The 19,866-nt window shown below is 32.6% G+C and overlaps 1 protein-coding gene across 1 annotated transcript in view; it reads left to right on the forward strand.

Moving 5' to 3' along the window:
- LOC145258928 (putative proline--tRNA ligase, mitochondrial) overlaps window positions 1-19,866 on the forward strand; it is a 62,407-nt gene that overhangs the window by 23,432 nt on the left and 19,109 nt on the right. Inside the window, exons 6-9 of the mRNA XM_080116651.1 lie at window positions 3,184-3,291; window positions 5,237-5,330; window positions 9,430-9,461; window positions 15,155-15,216. Of these exons, the coding sequence (XP_079972777.1) occupies window positions 3,184-3,291; window positions 5,237-5,330; window positions 9,430-9,461; window positions 15,155-15,216 (296 nt within the window). The remainder of the gene's footprint in view (window positions 1-3,183; window positions 3,292-5,236; window positions 5,331-9,429; window positions 9,462-15,154; window positions 15,217-19,866) is intronic.

The following is a 19,866-nucleotide window of genomic DNA, read 5'->3' on the forward strand; positions in this document are numbered from 1 at the left end:
CTGCATTAACTCGCCCCTTTTTGATGGGAAATATTTTTATTGTTATATATATTTTTTTTATAAGAGCAAGAAAAATGTGTCCACGGATAATTTTATGTATTCAAAAAGTACACACGCATATTTGGGTGTTTTTTTTTTTGTTTTTGTTTTTTTGTGTGTGTAATGATATTCATATTAACCCCCCCCCCCTTTTTTTTTTTCAATTTATTTTAAAAAAATGAATCATGGAATTGCATTCATCTGCAAAAGATCTCGCTAATTTGCATATTCTTTTAAACATTCATTTTAATTAATTCCCTATTAGTTTTTTCGGTTTTCTTATTGGATGATCATTTTTAGTTAACTATTACGTGTAATTATATTCATGCAGATATTCTACATGATTTATACTTGCGTAATATTTGCGTAAAAAGGTTATAGTAAACACAAAAAAAAATTTTGCCTAACAAACTCCTTTGTCAGTTTTCGGTCTACAGACATGAAACTTAATATATAGGGTATTTGAACTTTTGTATTTGGGTTTTAGCTGGGGAAAATTGGTGCAAAAGTGTGAAAATTTAAAAAAAAAAATACAATTTGCCAGGTGAAGGTCGAATGATGGCATTACGAATATGCATCCGTAATGTAATAGCTATTGGTTCATGTCTTCATAGCTCAGGCATTAACCTCAAAGGAATAAGTAAATCGTAAGCTAAACGTTTTGGTTTCGATTCTTGGTGGTGGTGCAAGAGTCATTATTTTTTTGTTAACTCTTTAAATCATTTCTATATATTGAATCCAATCCAATATAATTATGGAATCTGCATTAATCAAAATATCATATTTAAGTTGTCTGCTAGTGTGTGTGTGTATATATATATATATATATATATATATATATATATATATATATATATGGCGATTAAGCTACACTGAGTATTCCGCGTTTCATCCACTCTAGGACTCTTCAGGCTTATATATATAGATACATACGCATACTAGCAGGCCACTCGGCATTGCCCGATTGTGACCTACGTTTAAATATGATATATATATATTGTGGAACGATAAGTGTCACACTTCAGAAAACACTACAGCTTTATTTTAAAACTTTTCTAGTCACTGCACCACAGGGCTCGTGGCGCAGTGGATAGAGATGTTGAATCTCTATGGTTCCAGGTGAGCATTGTCTAATGATAGAAGTTTCAATCCTACCCAAAGCCGGCCAGAGGCTTACTTGGCCAAAACGTGGTGAGACGACAACTATGGAAGGCAGTAATTGCTGAGGGTGTTTTTAGGTGGGGTGGGGTTGAGAGGTGGTAAAGAAAGATAAATATATAATCATTCCTACCTGAATTTCAAATTTAGTTCAAATAATCTAAAACTATTTAGCATACAAACACAAAATGTAAAAGTAATTTAATAGAAATTAACTAAATTCAGTAGTTGCTTGCCAATCCTCTTTTTTTTCTTGCTATAAGAATACTTGTCAATTAAATGTTTCCTAAACAAAAATAAAAATGTTTTAACGTTTTAATTTATTGTAATAATTAAAAAAAATTTTTAAACTAATGTGGTTCAGGTTGCACTTCGCTATTGAATCTTAGATACACCATAGTAACACTATCATTTTGACCTCACATCACCAGATCCTCGGGTTCACAGCAGTCATATTCACTCTGATCAATTCTTTATTAATAGTTTTAGACCGATGCTGTGAATTAGACCGACAAAACTCTGATATCAATGTCACTGACCTGATCAGATGGTAAGGGTTTGTTCATATCTTCTCTGCAGTGTTGTGACTTCAGGGATGGAGAATGGTCAAGTATTCAAGCTCGAGTAAAAGATATGGATAGGAAGAATAGGACAGGAATGTTTGCCTGTTTTTATTTATAGTGTATCGTTGACCAAGAGCCAAGCTACCTTGATTGCCATCTACTACAGAACTATGTTTTTTCGTCGCGTCATTTTATAAATTGAAAAGAATTCATGAGAGAAAGTAAAAAGAACAGGTTCTCACTCGCATTTACCACCTTGCATTCACACACATTGAGGCTTTTAACTTGTCAGAGCCCAACGTAGCTTACCAGTTTTAACTTGATAAGCTTTGTGCACTCTATAATGCTCCGTTATTTCAACATGGGAAATCCTGTCTTTGACTGCAGACCCAGTAAGCCTATAAGTTTAACCACTATTGGTCTCCAAGAACAAAGTCTAGGCAATATTCAATAATTTCATGTCCCAATTTGAAAAAAGATTACAATTTGATTTTTAATTTTATCAAGTTTGATGCAAGAATATGTGAAATAATATATCTCCAATGTACATCTTAACACGTTTTAAAAAGTCTTTCTTACCATAAAAATAATTATCAGCTAAATATATATATATATTTTTTTTTTTTTCAATAAATAAAATGAATTGATGGTGGATAATAGAATTCTGTTTGATATTATACTTAAAAGTAGCCTGACCTTTCTAATCTTTCTCTTAACGACCAACTGACACCACAAGACAAAATGCAATTCTTTTTCCAACAAGATGGCACTACATGCCACACGCCTCACAGATCACTGACACGAGTTCATTGCATGTTTATGGAAGAGAGAATAATAAGCAAAGAGTTATGGCCACCACTTTCTCCGGATCATGTGATTTTTATCTTTGGAGGACTTTAAAACAAAAGGTTTATGCAAATAATCCTCACAATCTAGACCAACTAAAGGAGAACATTACCAACGCTATCAGGAGAATCACCAGAGAAGATTTATAGGCAGTATCTGCAAACGTTGGTAAAAGTTCCTAGAAATGCATAGATATCAATGGGGAACACTTCCAGTATTTTTTGTAACACTACAGGTAATTTAAACAATAAAAGAACGTTCCTCCTCTTTACAACATTTTTATGGGCTACTTTTTAGTGAGCCACCTTGTATTCAATTTGGAAGAATTCATTTTTGAAAATGAAAAATTTTCATTTTTAGCAGTCACCGACATCATATAATCTTCAGTTACTTTCTATCATTCAACTTTGGTGATTGGATGATCTCATTTTTAATATACACAGAAGTTTATTTATTTGCTTAGTGTAGCAGGCGTTAGTTTTGACTAATTTCCAACTTGCACTTTTTAGTACATTATCTCTCACATTGCTGTACTGAAAAAAATTCTTATATTTTTTTTTGTTTTTCTTATTTTTAGATTTGTACACATTTGACAGTTGTTTAGAGAAGGCAAAAGAAACTTATAAAAATGTCTGCCGTGCTTATGAAAAGATCTTTAATCGTCTGCAATTACCTTTTGTTAAAGGTATGTATATATATTTTTTTAATTTGTATTTTTTTTATTTTTTTTTAAGAAAGGAGGAGTAATGTTAAAGAGCAAAGGGGAAGGACTAAGAAAAATACAATGCTCTCATTGGTGAAACAAGATCATATGGTAGTTACAGAAAAGGATTTTTGGTTATAGTTAGCTAGCATACTTTCTAATTTCTGGCATAGCTCTACTGGATGTGGTGACAAGGCAAATATGTTCCTTCACTTTTTTCTCTCACGTCTATAAATTTGTTATTTTGATTTCAATAGTTTTATTTTTTATACTTTCATAAACATATTTATTATATAAATTCAAAGAAAAACCTTTTAATTTTATAATTTTATGAACGTGTATTTCTTGTAAAATTTCAAATAAAATAAAGACTTATTTTTTTAATTTTCTTATTAAAAGTGCAAATAAAGACTAATTGTGTTATTTTTATTTGTATAGTCTTGTTAATTTTTATTGTATACTTTTCAGTAATTTCCTTTTCTTATATTTGATTTCAATAAATTTCTTCACAATAGAAATACTGAAGAACAATAAAAGTGAAGAAACTGATTCGCCTTGTCACCGCTCCCGGTAGTGTTATGCCCAAAATTAGGAAGTATGTTAGCTGATTATAACAGGATTTTTAAATGATCAAGTCATACAGGTGACTTTGTAGAACTTTCTTCCAAATTGCCACCTGAATAAGAAAATGATAATGTAAGCTGGTTGAAATTTATGATGCAACCTACCAGCCATTTGTTGATGGTCCATGTATTTTATAATCCTTGTAAAATGTAATTCATATGAATCGGCAAGTTATAGTTCATTAACTTTGTGTTGGTATTGGTTTAATTGATCCGTTTTTGTTTTTTTTAGAATCAGATGTTCACAGAAGGGAATACCTGACAGGTGCCAAAATTTTATTTTGTGAGCAAATATATTGTTTCAGTAACGAACGGAACAGTTTGCAAGCACTCATCATGAAATATCACTTTTGACTACAGGGACAGGAAATAGTTTAAATATTTTGCAACATTATATGTTCTGACTGAAAAAAATTTGAAAAATGGAATGGGTAAAGCAAAAATTTATAGATTTTATCTCACAAGTTGAAAGACAGAAATAAAATAGAAAATGCTCGATGCTACGTGATATTATCTTATGTCTACTAATGTATAAAAGTCACTTCCTCATAGGCTCAGCTGTTTCGGAACCTATCTTTTACAAATTTCGCACAAAGGTAATTTATATTTCTGGTAATGTTCTTAGATATGTTTTGTACAGAAATTTATTTGATAAGTATCGAAAATCGAAAAAATCTGATTTTCTTCTCTCATATATAAAAAAGAATTTTTACAGAAAAAATATTTTACCTTACACCATAAAAAAATTCTTTTTTATCTAGAAGAGAAGAAAGACTATTTTAAGATCATCAAGCCCAAATATCAGTTGACATGATATTATAAACAGACACAGATAGAATTTGACATTTTTAGATGAATAAAACAAAAGATTTAATTTATTATTGTATCCTCTTTTAATGGATGTGTATAGTTAGTATCAGTTCTATTGTCCTAAAACCATCTTCCCAAGAATTACCTCAACCTTTTTAAGTGGTTGGACTAATCTTCTAAAATATTATATCATCCTTTGTGGAAGGAATAATGTATGTTTTGTTATGAAACTATTTTTCCAACATCAGTTGAAACGTGAGAATAACATTCAGGATGACAACAGTAGTCTGAATAATCCAAATAATACTTAGGAATTGTTAAATTATGATAAATGTTTCTTCAATTTCAAACCGTCACAAATGATAAGTAATTTTCTAGGCAGTACAGAAACTGCAAATTTTCAAAAACTGACATTCAAAAAAAATTCTGTAATTTATTTTAATTGAAAACCTTACACATCATTTTCTTTTTTTTTTCTTCTCATTCTCAAACAGTTGAAGCTAGCTCTGGTGACATAGGCGGAAGTATGACCCATGAATATCATTTACCAGCCAATGTAGGTGAGGATAGTTTGTATCTTTGTAAAAGGTAAGTTTCTTATTAAAAATTCTCTTCATTTTAAAAATAAATCCTTGTTTTTTATAAAAGCTCCATATTTCTACTTTCCTCTCTCTCTCATATATGTTTTAAAAAGCCAAGAGCAATGCGGAAAGGACCAGAGCCACAAGAGGAAGAAAAGGAAAAACAAACAAACAAAGAAACAAACAAACAAATAGACAAGTATGTTCGAGTAGAGAAATGTCTAATTATTTATTCATTTATCACTTCTCTCATTACATAATTATTTGCAATCTAGTTATAGGTATGTCCGGTGTATATAAAGTCCGTTGGTGGTAAAAGTTCCATACCACCAACAGACTTTATATACACCAGACATACCAATAATTTGGTTGCAAATAATTATGTAATGAGAGGAGTGATAAATGAATATGAATAAATAATTAGACATTTCTCTACTTGAACATACCTGTCTATTTGTTTGTTTATTTTTGCTTTCTTTCCTCTTGTGGCTCTGGTCCTTTCCGCATTGCTTTTCACTTTTTAAAACTTTCATATATTTCTTTGCCGGCAATGTTTCAATCAAACTAACATTTACTTATATATATATATGTATATATATATGAGGGGCATTCCAAAAATAATACCTCCTATTTTTTATTCGGCCCAAATGAATCGGAGGGAATTGCAAATTGCATTGTTGTCATGGGATGATGTATTTTTCTCTTACAATATGAAGAAATTATGATTTATTACACAAAAAATAATATTAATTACCAAATAATAACATATAATAAAAATAAAATATAATAAGCATTAATATAATTAGTAATGATAATATTAATTATCCAAATAATAACATAATAAGAATAATTAATAATGTTATTATTAATTATAACAAAATAAAAATACTTAACATATTATAACATAATAATAAAAATAATAAATTACTTAATTAAAAGGAAATAATAAAAGATCATATAAAATAATATAAAAAGTATTACTCAAGAATTTGTATGTAAAACGTTTTTCTTAGAGTCTCTGGAGATTTTCAAAACATAGAACAAAAAACATTCTAAACCGTTCATTCCCGAACCTTCTCTAGAGATAGCTTTAAATAGCAAACAATCGTTATTTTTAACTCAGTTATAGTATAACAATTATAAAGCAACAGTTATAACATGACATTGGGACGCAAAGAGAGGTGACCACATACTATAACTCCGACCGAAGGAAAACACAAGAAAACTCGAATCGTTAAAATAACAGATGAACCAAACAAGATACAGAGAAAACTCTCTTTTATCAAAAACTGGTAAATATTTTTCTGAATTATATTTGACCAAAAGCATTTATGTCTAAAAGATCAAAAACAAACATAACTATAAAAACATTTACTTCCATCTAAAGGGAAATAACTAGAAAACAGAGTTACTTCCCTTCTACTATCGATTATAAACAGCTTATTAGACATTCGTTTTTTTTGTTTGTTTTTTTACTATTTTGATTTTGTTTCTCTTTTTCTTTGTTAATAAAAATTTGTTGTTTTTTATTCAAAATTATCTTAAATTGTTATAATGACTGAACTTATACATTCATGACCTGAAAGTTTCATCTCTTTGTAACTCATATTGATGATTTGAGACTCTAAGAAAGCAATCCCTGTCGTAGACGTGTGGCAGAAGCAAGGATGTTTCATTGAATTTCTCCCTGCAGAAAAAATTGAACCGATCAACATTCATTGGCACCTGTTGAACATTTACAAGGCCGATGTACTTGATGTCAACACAGGGGATGGGTTCGTCAATTTTAGAGTGCGACAGATTTGAGACACGATTCGCTCTGGACTTTTATTACATTATATGAGGCATCAAAGGAGGCAAAAGTGTATCGAGAACGGCGATGACTATAGAACTATAGAAAAATCAATATTGGAGTAGAAGTTACTCGTTTTATTGATATACTCCCATTTTTGTAGTTCTTCAGTGTTTTAGTTTTTTTTTAGTTGAAAAATAGGAGGCCTTACTTTTGGAACATCCCTTGTATATAATAAAAGTTTCTTTTTCATACAAATATGTTATGACCACATATCCAGGGCATGTTTAAATCATAGCTCTGATATGCTTAATTTTTAATTCACCGTTTTCACAGACAATAAACACTCCGATTTTTCTTTCTTTTTTGCTTGACAGAGCTACAATGTGAATGTGTAGTCATATTTATATAAATAAAGCTCTTATTACATATAATTTTATTATTAAGCACTATTATATAAACACAGTAAAGACTCTCTGAATTTTACTCTATCAATACAAACTTTACCTGAATTACTATGTATCTATCTATATAATTATTTAAATTCAAACAGCTTAATAAAAAAAAAAAAATAGCAAATCAATAATGTATTCTCTCTTGTTCCAACTTCTTCCCAACATTCAATAAGATTTTCAATACCTTGTTAAAAATCAAAATGGAAATGTCAAAAATGTTCATTTTTTTTTTTAAACTTAACATTCCATTTTAATCATCTTAAAATAGACAGAAATTAACTTAAATTAACTAAAAAAAGAAATAGACTATAAAATTTTAAAAAATAGATAAATAGGCTAAACTTTCAATGTTAGACCCATATAGCAGTGCATCTGATAAATTATTATTTAATTCTGAAAATCTTGTTTTTATCATTCAACAGTGTTCTTTGATATAGAAAACTTAAAATACAGGTTCTGTTAAAAATGACTGCACTAACTAGAAATTTTTTTGTATGGGAGCCATGTTTGTCATTGGTAGCAAAAAAAAAAAACTTAAAATGGATGTATTGTAATAAAAAACAATTTGGCTATTAATGGTAAATCCATAAATTAATACATTCTTATATATTTTACTGTTAAAAAGTGTTTAAATCTTATAACATTTACATTCTGTCTAGAGAAAATATGATTCCAAGATCTTCCTATTGTGTGGCGTAAAAAATTCACATTTTGCATCAACTTTTTAACGTGCATAAAATTGAACTTTTATGTAATTCTTTTTATTGTGCCCTTTGTTATTCTTTAAAGTGTTGTATGTTTTAATCTCTTCATTTTTCATCTTAAATTTGTTAAATTTTGTTATAAAATAGTTTCCAAGATTAGAGACTGAGAATAAACTATTGGAAACAGAATCAAAGAGAAATAACTGTCATGCTTCTTTTTATATCTTTACTAGCGGGTTGCCCGGTTGTAAAATACACATATTAATTATATTTTGATTAATACAAAAGGTATTGGACATCAGTTAATAAATATTCCCCAAATTTCAAGGATGTTTTTTTTTTTTTTTTCATAGGGAATATAATATCAGTACAACCTCCCATTTTAAAATTCAAATATTTTAAGTCACCACTTAACAATATTGTCTGAATTTTGATTTCTTATGACATCTTAAGCCTTTAAGTTTAAACATTTTCTAGAATCAGTCTTATAAAGGATTCTTGCTAAGTTTTAGTAGCATTATATTTTGACCTTAAATCTTTGTGAGGGGACATAACAGTGCTACAAAACTGTTCTGTTGTAGGATTAAAGTTTACTTATCCTTTATGTTTTAGGTGTGTTTAATGTTAAGTTTCTGTCCTGATTTTAATAAGTTATTTTATGTTTAGTGACTTTTGATGAAAGGTTCTTTTCTTGAATTATTAAATTGTAATTTTTCAGAAGCTGAAGATTCAAAGGATTTCTTTTCTAAGTTTTCAAATGTCAAATTATTGCAAGATTAATTTTTTTTTATTAAAAAAAGAATTGACTAGCACTTTTTTTTTTTCAATTTTTTTTACTATCTAATTAAATCTTGACTTTAAGAAAAATCAAAAGTAAGAGAGATGATTCATTAAAACTGCACACAATAATTGAAATTTCTATATTTAACTTTTTAAATTTCATTCAGAATTCAATTTCATAGTTATATTTTTTTAATAATACATGCCAACCTTTTCTGTAGATGGACAAAATTTTTATTTCTTGGGAATTTTCAAAACTTACATCTGATAACATTTCATGAACTTAAAAGTTTGCAAAAATTTGAGAAAGTCTATATGAACAGATACTTTTCTTTTTTCAGAAATATCTTAAAATTTGTTTCCTTTCTTTTTTAGTTGCAATTATGGTGTGAATAAAGACTTACTAGGTTTGTAATATTTTATATTTATATATATATATATATATATATATATATATATATATATATATGTTTAAATGGAATTACAAAGATACATATTATCTTTATATATTAGAATCTATCAAGATGCTAGGAAGTTCAATATACTAAATAGAACAAAAAAAAAAAGAAATTTTCATTTGGACCTTATTGAGTAATTTCATAGATTGTTTGATCCTTTATGTTGATATTTTAATTTTTCCTTAATTCCATTAAAGATGTCTTTTAGATCACAATTTTTTGTTCAATACATTTTTACTTATTTGTGAAAAGAGCTTATTTTGGACATTTTTATTCTTTATTTTAATTTCTTGTTTGAATATATAATCAATTAATAAATATAATTTATTCAATTTTTATTTTTATCAATTCCCTTGTTTGTTTTTTTGGGGTTTTTTTTGTGTATATATATATATATATATATATAAGTCAACTCCCACAACAGCAGAACATTTTTGCTTAAATGTATACAAAATATATATGGCAGAAAGGTTAGAGAATCTACATAAAAACTAAAAACATTTGTATGCTCCTCTCTTACTTCTCTCTTGTAAGACCTTCAGAGCAAGTATTTTTTTAACTATCACCATTGCAAAGAATTTTCTTTTCTTCAGTATCCTTAACACCAAAGAGAACTTCCATAAACAAAGCTTCTTTCCAAGAACTTATCTATGGAACTCAAAAGCACAAGACTGTTTCCCTGCTGACTACTACATGGTCGTTTTCAAGTTCAGTGTCAACAAATACTTATCAAACCATTTCATCTTCTAATAACAATCAGATCCTGCCATTTACAGTTTCCAATCCTCTCATGATATTCTTGTACATCTAATTGACAATCTCATTTATCCATTTCTTCAAATGACCTTTTGACCTTGATAATCATTGATTTGTTAATATGAAAATAAAAAAAATGTAAAATTTTGGAGAAGACAATGGAAGTGATTTTACTATGGATATGTTTACAACAGAACATCAAGTGAAGATAATTGAACTTTACTTTGAAAATGGACAGTCAATTGTTGCAACGCAAAGATATTATATGCGTCATTTCAATGTTCGACACCCTGTCAGTAGGCTTGCAATAATGAACTTAGTGACATGTTTTCAAGAGCAGGGCTGTGTAAATTATAAATCGAGATATAGACGAGGTTGCTCAGTATGTACACCAGAAAATACTGAAGATGTGAGGCGTAGCATTGAAAAGAACCCAACCACATCCACTCAAAGTTGTTCTCAAGAACTTGTCATCTGATGGAGTTCTCTACAGCGCATTCAAAGAGACTTGCACATATATCCTTACAAGGTTCAATTAGTGCAATCTTTATAACCACTAGACTTTCAGAAACAACTAAATTACGCTGTCAGGTTTCAGGAAACTGCAAGAAGTTACAATGAGTTTATTCACAAGTTGATCATGAGAGATGAGGCTCGTTTCCATTTGAATGGGTATGTCAATAACCAGAATACCAGATTCGGGGGCACCAAAAATCCACACCAAGTTTATGTGCGAGTCCAATGCACCTAGTTAGTCACAGTATGGTATGGAGTAACCTCAGAAAGGGTTATTCAACCCCTTTTCTTTGAAGATACGAATGAAAATGCTTTGATTGCCACTGCTGAAAGATATAGAGATATGCTAGTGAATTTTGTTCAACCTCAGTTCGCAAACTTTCCAGGGTATTGGTGGCAAGAAGAGGGACCAACTGCACATACAGCTAGAGCAACAATGCAGTTGTTAACTGTGATGTTTCAGGATCAAAAAATCTCTCAAAATTCTGATTTTGAATAGCCTCCACATTCATCCGATTTGATAGCACCAGACATTTGGCTTTTGGGGATATCTTAAAGACAAAGTGTATGCAAATAAGCCTCAAACCATCCAAGAACTTAAGACAAACATACGACAGGAAATTATTTCCTTACAATCTACAATGTTAACTGTCATGGAGAATAGCTTAGGAAAAGCTTGACTTTGTGAAGCCGAGAATGGAGGTTTCTTAAGAGACATTATATTTCATGATTAAGTCCAAACAAATTTCCACACTCTAAACTGTGTAATAAAAAAGAATTAAACACAGTCATTTAAGAAAAGGTTTTCTTTTTCAAACCATAAAGTGACTTGTGTGTGTGTGTGTGTGTGTGTGTGTGTGTGTGTCTTGAAAGATACTATGTTAGGAGTGGATACACAAGTATTTACTCATTTTCAAAATGCTGTCTTTTATTGGTAACACCTTGCATACAATTGTTTCAGCCCTCAGTCTTGGCATACATCACTGAGAGCTAAAACAATTGTACGCAAGGCATTACCAATAAAAAACAACATTTTGAAAATAAGTAAATGCTTGTGTGTCCACTCCTTTTAATGTGGCATCTTTAGTATCACACTATTAAGCTATCTAATTGAGAACTTTATTATTTATTTATGTTATATATGTATATATATAATCTACTATTATATAAAAGAAACTTTGTCTGTGTGAATTTGTTCCCTATGAACTGGAAATGGCCAGGCTGATTTTTCAGAAATTTCACGCAAAGATACTTGATGTGTCTGGGAGTGTTCGTATATAGGTCAATAATCGAAAAAATCCAATTAAAGAAGGAAGTCAGATTTTGACCCAAGTTAACACTTTTATACAATCTAACATCACAAGTGCTTTCAGAAGTTTTATCGCCACACAAGCAAAAAGAACCAGCCTATAAAATCAACTAGATTCTTTTATATAACATATAACCATTATATTTTCAGTTGCATCAGTTTGAGTCTGTCCATCACACCTTTGCATTGTTCTGCCTTCTATAAACTTAAATTTCTTCTTATATACACGTTAAACAATGCTTCAAGCAAACTACTTTAACATATTAAATTATTTCGAGTCAATAAGTTTCAAATGACAAGATTGAGTGGCATCTTCATATGAGAAAATAGATAATCTGCTATAATGTGCTTAAAGACACAAATGTCTTTCGAAATTCATTGACTTTGAATAGTAAATTAACTTTATTTTTTTATTAAAAATCAACTCAATAATTTTCCATAATTTTTGGTGTACACTAATAATTTTTATTGATCAGTATATCCATAAGTTTTCATATTTTATTTTGAGCTGACATATTTTGCATGGACCTCAATATAAATAAGCATCAAAACTTTTAATTCTATTATCATAAGTTTGGGGATGAGTAAGTTCACCCTTCATTTAACTGCACTCCATCTCCACACTGCCAGTAAGTGAATAAGCTTCTGACCACCTAGGCTGAGTTTTCTTGCCCCTCCCGACTGAGGTCTTTTATTTTATTCTCAGAAAGAGATGCTCCCTCTTTTCCCTTCCCTGTAGTTTTAAATAATTTTCTCTTGGACTTCTTTTATCGATATATTTGACCACACACATACATGTATATGTGTAACGGAGCGCATATGAGCACGTGGGAAAATATCAGCGGGAGCTGTAGGATAGCTGGCTTGCGAAAATATTAACAGGAGTAGCCGAAAAAGCACATGTGCAAATTAGGAAGTGTGCGTGGGCTTGTGTCAAAAGAAAAGAGCAGAGAAAAATGCACCACGTGGTCAGAGTAAAGAAAAATAAATGCCAGGTGAGATGTATGTGTGCCTGTGTTTGCGGCGAGAGACTTAAGCTGGTGTTGAGACTGCTGGGTTTTGTTCATCTCATGACAGATGAAATGAACAGTAAAAAACACGAAGCAGGCATTGTTTGGAAAGTAACAGTAATAAGTGCCTTTTGCTAAAACAGAAAAAAAAGTAGTCGGATTTATGAAGGAGAGATGAAAACAGAACAAACCAAATGTTTCATCTTTATTTGAAGACTTTATCGGGATGATTAAATTACTCATCCCAAGAAAGTCTTGAAATAAAGACGAAATGTTGATGAACATATATTTTGGTTTGTTCCTTTTTTCATCTCTTCATCACACTGGAATATTATTTCCATAATTTTCATCATACATGGATATTTAATGCTTTCTATGACAAAGAAATGTATGAAGATGGAATTTTGCAATTGACTTTGTTTTTTGTTTTATTTTTAATGGATTTTTTTTTTTTCGGAATCTCTCATAAGTATTCTACTAAACTTGTTTGACATATTCAAAAATTACATTTTCTTACATTTTAATTGACCTACATAATCATCACTAATCTATTCTGCTTGTTTTAATGCTTATTAAAATTTAGAAAACACTTTTTAAATATTCTGTTTTCTATTGTACTGATTGAAAGATTATTCACTTCACATTTATCCTCATTTTATTAAACTAACTAGCGGGGGTACCCAGCATTGCCCGATTGTTTGGAGGTGGGGGGGGGGTTTAAAGTAAAGAATAAGCGTTTAAATATCAAAATAAAAACAATGTCAAACTTCTGTAAAAGATCACCAAAACAAAAAACAAAAAAAACAGCAAACAAACGTAAAACTTCTTTAAAAAAGAAATCGGAAAAACAGAAAGCATAAATCAGGGAAAAAGATGGACATGTTGTGAAAAACGAAAACAAAAAAAAAGCACAGTGCAAAGCGAAAAAAAAAAAAAAAATGGCATAAATAACCCTTCGATTCGCTTAAATTCAATAGTGCATTTCACCCAGTAGAAAACATAGAATGAAAAGGAACGTTAAAATGCCATTCAATTTTTTTTTTTTTTTTTTTTTAAGCAACTACAAACCCAAACCAGTGTTTCTTCGTACTGTCCATTGTGAACAGATCCGCAACGATGTAAGTGGTAGCGGGGGGTAGGAGGAATTTAATAAAGAGAAAAGATTTTATCACTTCCATTGATTTTAACCGATTTTGGCCGTGAACTTTCACCAGAAAAAATATAGGAATCCACGATTATCGAGGAAGTGTAGAGGTAATAGGCCTATAACACACCTCAGATAATGTGCTGCAGTTTGTGCATATTACATTTGCATGAAATGTCTTCATTTTCAATCCTATTAAGGTCGAAATCAGAGGGGAAAAAATGAGTTCATTTTATATATATATAGGGGTAATGATTGGAATTTGTCTGCATTTTTTTTTTTCAATTATCCCAATATTTTTGTTGATTATCCTATTTTTTTTCCAATGACCACCCAAAATTTTTTTTCATTGATGAAATTTTTTTTTTTCACTTATCCAAATTTTCAACCTATTCTAAAATATTTAAATTTATTTTCTACATAATTTAATACCTAAATTCATATTTTATAATTCCCTAATTTTTCTTGATTCATTTAACATGTTAAATATCTCACAAAATACATTTGTTATCAATACAATCACAAATCATAACACCTACCACTCCTCCCATGACTGAGATTCTTTGTTTAAGATTGTCTCTATGGAGAGAGAGGGGAATTGTACACAACACACTGACAAACTTGATTAGTTTATTACCAATGATTTATGCAAAGGCAGCAGATAACTTGCATCTATGAGAGAGGAGGTGGGTGAGGTGCTTGTAGATAGCTTTCACTGTATCACAGTTTCATTTGGACAGCATGCACAAAAACATCTTCTCTCATTAGAGTCTCACTGGCTTAGATAATGAAAAAATTCACACCAGGAATCATGATATGAGTAACTTCCATTCAGTGTAACCCCTCTGACATTTTAGTTATACCTCTACTACTATCTAACCATGTCATAACAATTTTTTATTCACAGAGGACAAGGAGAATAAATGTTTAAAATGTGGAGGTGATTTACATTTTACATCAGGCATTGAAGTAAGCATCACCGTTTTCTTTTTTAATTTTGTCTTTTTATTTATTTTACTCAAATTTTGTCTTATTTATTTTTGTCTTTTTATTTATTTTATTTTTGTCTTTTTATTTATTTTATTTTTGTCTTTTTATTTATTTTAATTTTTGTCTTTATTTATTTTACTCAAATTTTGTCTTATTTATTTTTGTCTTTTTATTTATTTTATTTTTTGTCTTTTTATTTATTTTATTTTTTGTCTTTTTATTTATTTTATTTTTGTCTTTATTTATTTTTGTCTTTATTTTTGTCTTTATTTTTGTCTTTATTTATTTTTGTCTTTATTTATTTTGTCTTTTCATTTATTTTTGTCTTTTCATTTATTTTTGTCTTTTTGTCTTTTTATTTATTTTACTCAAATATGAATGTGTATGAGGTGCCTTCAATAAGTTTTCAGACTTGTTTCATACGGGCATTTTTATTGATAGTACACACATGAAACTAGTCCCATTTGAAGTAATCTTCTCCAGCTACAATGCACTTGTTGTACCATTCCAACAACTTCTGGAAGGTCTCATGGAAGTCCTCTTGTGTGAGCATGTCAATGACCCTCGTCACAGACTCTTTCATCTCCTTAATTGCCTTATAACAACAGCCTTTAAGGTTTTGCTTGAGCTTAAGGAATAACCAAAAGTCACAGGGAGCAAGGTCTGGACTATAGGGAGTGTGAAGAACTGTCTTGATGCTCATCTTGGTCAAATAGTCTGTGACAAGGATGGAGTTGTGGACTGGTGCATTGTCCTGGTGGAAATGCCACTGATCTGTTTTGAGGAGTACTGGCTTCTGACAAAATCTCTTCCTGAACTCCCTTAAAACCTCACCATTCCTTGTTGACTTTCTGTCCAGTGGGAACCTAGTACAAGTAGATCATGCCTGTGCTGTCAAAAAAAGGGATCATCATAAGTTTCTGGGTGGATTTGCTCTGTCTCACCTTCTTGGGTCTATGAGAGCCAGCATGCTTCCACTGGGAATTTTGTCTCTTGGTCAGCAGTAGATTCAGCTTTCATCACAGAGCATCAAGAATTGCAAGATCTGAATTGATTAGCTTGACCATCTCCCTGCTGTCATGACAATCTTTCCTTTTGATCTTCTTTGAGCATCCTTGGGACAAATTTCATGCAAATTTTCCACATCCTCAGTTCCTCATGAATAATTGTGTATACAGTTCTCACACTGATATCAAACTGTGCACTTATTAACTCTTTTTTTAATTTTTTTTTTTATTCAATTTTCACCCCAAACAAGGCACAGTGCCACTTTGAAGCAGGGGGCTACTATTAGGGAATTAATTAGCGGGGTCATTATGAAGGGAGAAGAGTAGAAAGATGTTTGTTAACATTACACTTGAACTTCTGCATATCATTGCAGTTGGGAAAGCAGAATCCCGGAAGGGAGTTCCAAAGACCCGCAGTTCTGGGGAAGAAACTATTGGAGTAAAAGGCTTTCTTGCACCTAGGGATCTCTACTGTAAAGGGATGAGACTTAGTAGCTTGTCGGGTTTGTCGGGGGTAGTTACGTCGGGGAGGTACAAGTGTTTGCAGTTCGTCAGAGCATTCACCATTAAAGTATTTGTAGAATAGGCAGAGGGATGCAACATCTCGTCGATGGGACAGAGGTTGAAGCCTAGATGACAGTTCAGGACCTATCAGGTTGGCGACTCTTTTTTGAACCCTGTCCAGGAGCGAGAGACAAGCAGCAGATGCACCAGCCCAGATGTGACAACAGTACTCCATACATGGGCGAATGGTTGCCTTATAGAGGTATAGGATACTGGCAGGCGTAAGTAGTTTTCTAGCACGGTAGAGGGAGCCAACCTTCCTTGCAGCAGCCTTGGCAATGCTCTCAATGTATCTATTCCAGTTCATATTCCCTGTAAACGTTAGGCCGAGAAGTTTAAAAGAAGTACTTTCAGGCAGTGTGTTCTTGGCCATTGCTATTGGTGGTAGAGAAGGTTTCTTGTAGTTATTGAAGGAAACAAGCTTAGTCTTAGCAGCATTGAATGTGACCAACCATTTTTGTCCCCATTCCACTACGGATTGGAGGTCATCCTCTAGTGTTTCTGCCATTTTCTTGGATATGTGTTCATTTTTTTTCCCCTCATATCTGTTATAGAGAGTGGTGTCATCGGCAAATATACCCATCTCCGAAACAATATTATCAGGGAGGTCGTTTATGAATATCAGGAATAATAGAGGTCCAAGGATAGACCCCTGAGGTACTCCCGCATTTATGTCATATTGTTTGGATGTATGTCCGTCGAGGACAACTTTGATTTTTCTATTACTTAAGAAGGATTTAATTACATTATGAATTCTTCCAGTGATTCCATATGATCTAATTTTCCTTAGAAGACCATCATGCCATACCCTGTCAAAAGCCTTAGATATATCAAGGGCCACTGCTCTACCCTCCCCTGTTTTATCCAATGAACGGTATATACGTTCAGAAACTACAGTTAAGATATCTGCTGTTGAACGGGCTTGCCTGAATCCATATTGTTTGTCAGTCAGGAGTTTAGCAGCTGTTAGGTGCTGGACTAGGGCTTGATTAACTAAGGACTCAAATATTTTGGCGAAAAGCGAGAGGAGGCTAATGGGGCGATAATTTAGTGGGTCAGTTCTTTCACCAGAATTCTTGAAGACTGGTACCACAGAGGCGGTTTTCCAGCAGTCGGGAAAACAAGATTCGTTAAGGCATTTATTGTAAAGTTTGGACAGAACTGGAGCAACCTCGGCAGACCATTTTTTTAATAGCACAGCCGGGATGAGATCTGGTCCACATGCTTTTGAGGTGTCTAGGTTTTTTATGATAGCATGTACCTGAGAAGGGGTGATTTTCAAATCGTCAAGTGTGGCGTCTGTTCGCAGAGGAAAATCAGGGAGTGAGTGGTGTACCGAGTTCAGTGTGGAGTTTGAGGCAAACCGACTGGCAAGCAGATTAGCCTTGTCAGTTGCCGTGCAAGCAACCTCATGATTGTTTGTTAGTGGGGGAATAATTGACTGTCCATTATTAACTACGCTGTTGTAGATTTTCCAAAAATCCCAGGTTCCTAATTTCTGTGCTTCGATGCGCTTTCTGGTGGTTTCAGAGTAATCTGTCTTAGCTGTGTCTAGCACTCTCTTACAATTATTTCTAGCTTCTATAAATTTCTGTTTATTTGAGCTGGACTTATGTCGGTTGAATCTGCGGAACGCACGCTGCCTTTGACAAATGGCAGCTGCACAAGCAGAAGTAAACCATTGGGGAGAGTGGGGCTTGCTATAGTATTTCCGTGCGGGAACATGTGCTTCAATAGCAGTTTTGAACCATTCAGTTGTCTCATTTGCACACTGTTCCGCTGGAAGAGTAAAGATGTTTTTCCATGGGGCATCTCTGATGAGCTCCCTGATGGCTTCCCAATCAGCCTTTTTGTAATACCTCGTTGTTTTGAGTAGTGGGTCTTCAGTTTTAGGGCGAGAATTTAGGCTGATTTCTACCATTATCACAGCGTGATCAGCATTCCCGAGTGGGCTGTGGGCATTTGTTGTACAGTCATTGGGAACCGTTGTCAGAAAGAGATCTAGAAGTGAGGCATGTTGATCGTGCTGGTCTGGGAAACGTGTCGGAAATGTAACCAACTGAGATAGGGAATGAGATATAGAGAAGCTATGTGTTGCGCTACCAGCTACGTCTGTGTGATTTGAGAATCCTAGCCAGTTACTGTGGTGGACATTGAAGTCACCAAATACATGTATTTGTGCGCTAGTATCGAAGGAGAGTGCTATATCTATGCTGTCTGAGACTTTGTTTATTAGGGTACATACAGTCTTGGTTTGAGGGAGAGCGGTAGAGAAAATACAAGTAGCTAATATTGTGTTGCATATTTAGTCTGAAGCACATAAAGGCCTGGCCCTCTGATTCTAGTTTTATTTCTCTAGTTAGGGGGAGGTTGTTTCGAATATAGACTCCAAGTCCATGCATATGTCTGTCCGAGTCCTTACGGTAGAGTGGGAGATAACCAGGCATGTTAAAGTGGTTAGAGGGAATGGAGGAGTGAAGGTTAGTTTCACTTAATGCTAAGATATCCGGGGTGTTTACAAGGAGAAATGACTCAACATCATCTAAGTTAGTTCTAAGCCCGCGGATATTAGTAAATGTAAGCCTCAAGGGAGGAGGCAGGTTGGTTTTCTTTGAGTTTGGTCCTGGTTTAAACGTAACTTTTGCTTGAGCTGTCATTTCATTTTATTTTATTTAAAAGTTTCAGTTAGGGTGGATGAGTGAGGGGGTGCTGGACAAGTAGTTGTGCAGAATACCAGACATGCAATACAAGTAGACCATCAGCTGTCCTCACCCACAGGATTGTGGCCTCAGGAAAGCCCACCGGGGAGGAGTGCAGGGTCCCTTTCCATGCGCGACATGGCACTACAAACATCCCAATATTTTACAACTGTTGATGGAGCAGCCGCTCTAAGCGCTACCAAAGAGTTAGGGCTCCTGTACTATCAGTCGGAAACAGTAGCCAGGAACTGTCAATCCGGTACCCTCAATCCATTAGGCAAAGCCAGCCCAGTCCAACTGCACCGACATATATGGCACTGAAGTACCCCACTGTGTCCAGTTTAGGGGGATGGGATGTG

Source organism: Euprymna scolopes, chromosome 3, assembly GCF_053919585.1.
Source record: "Euprymna scolopes isolate OS-2025 chromosome 3, ASM5391958v1, whole genome shotgun sequence".
Classification (NCBI taxonomy): domain Eukaryota; kingdom Metazoa; phylum Mollusca; class Cephalopoda; order Sepiida; family Sepiolidae; genus Euprymna; species Euprymna scolopes.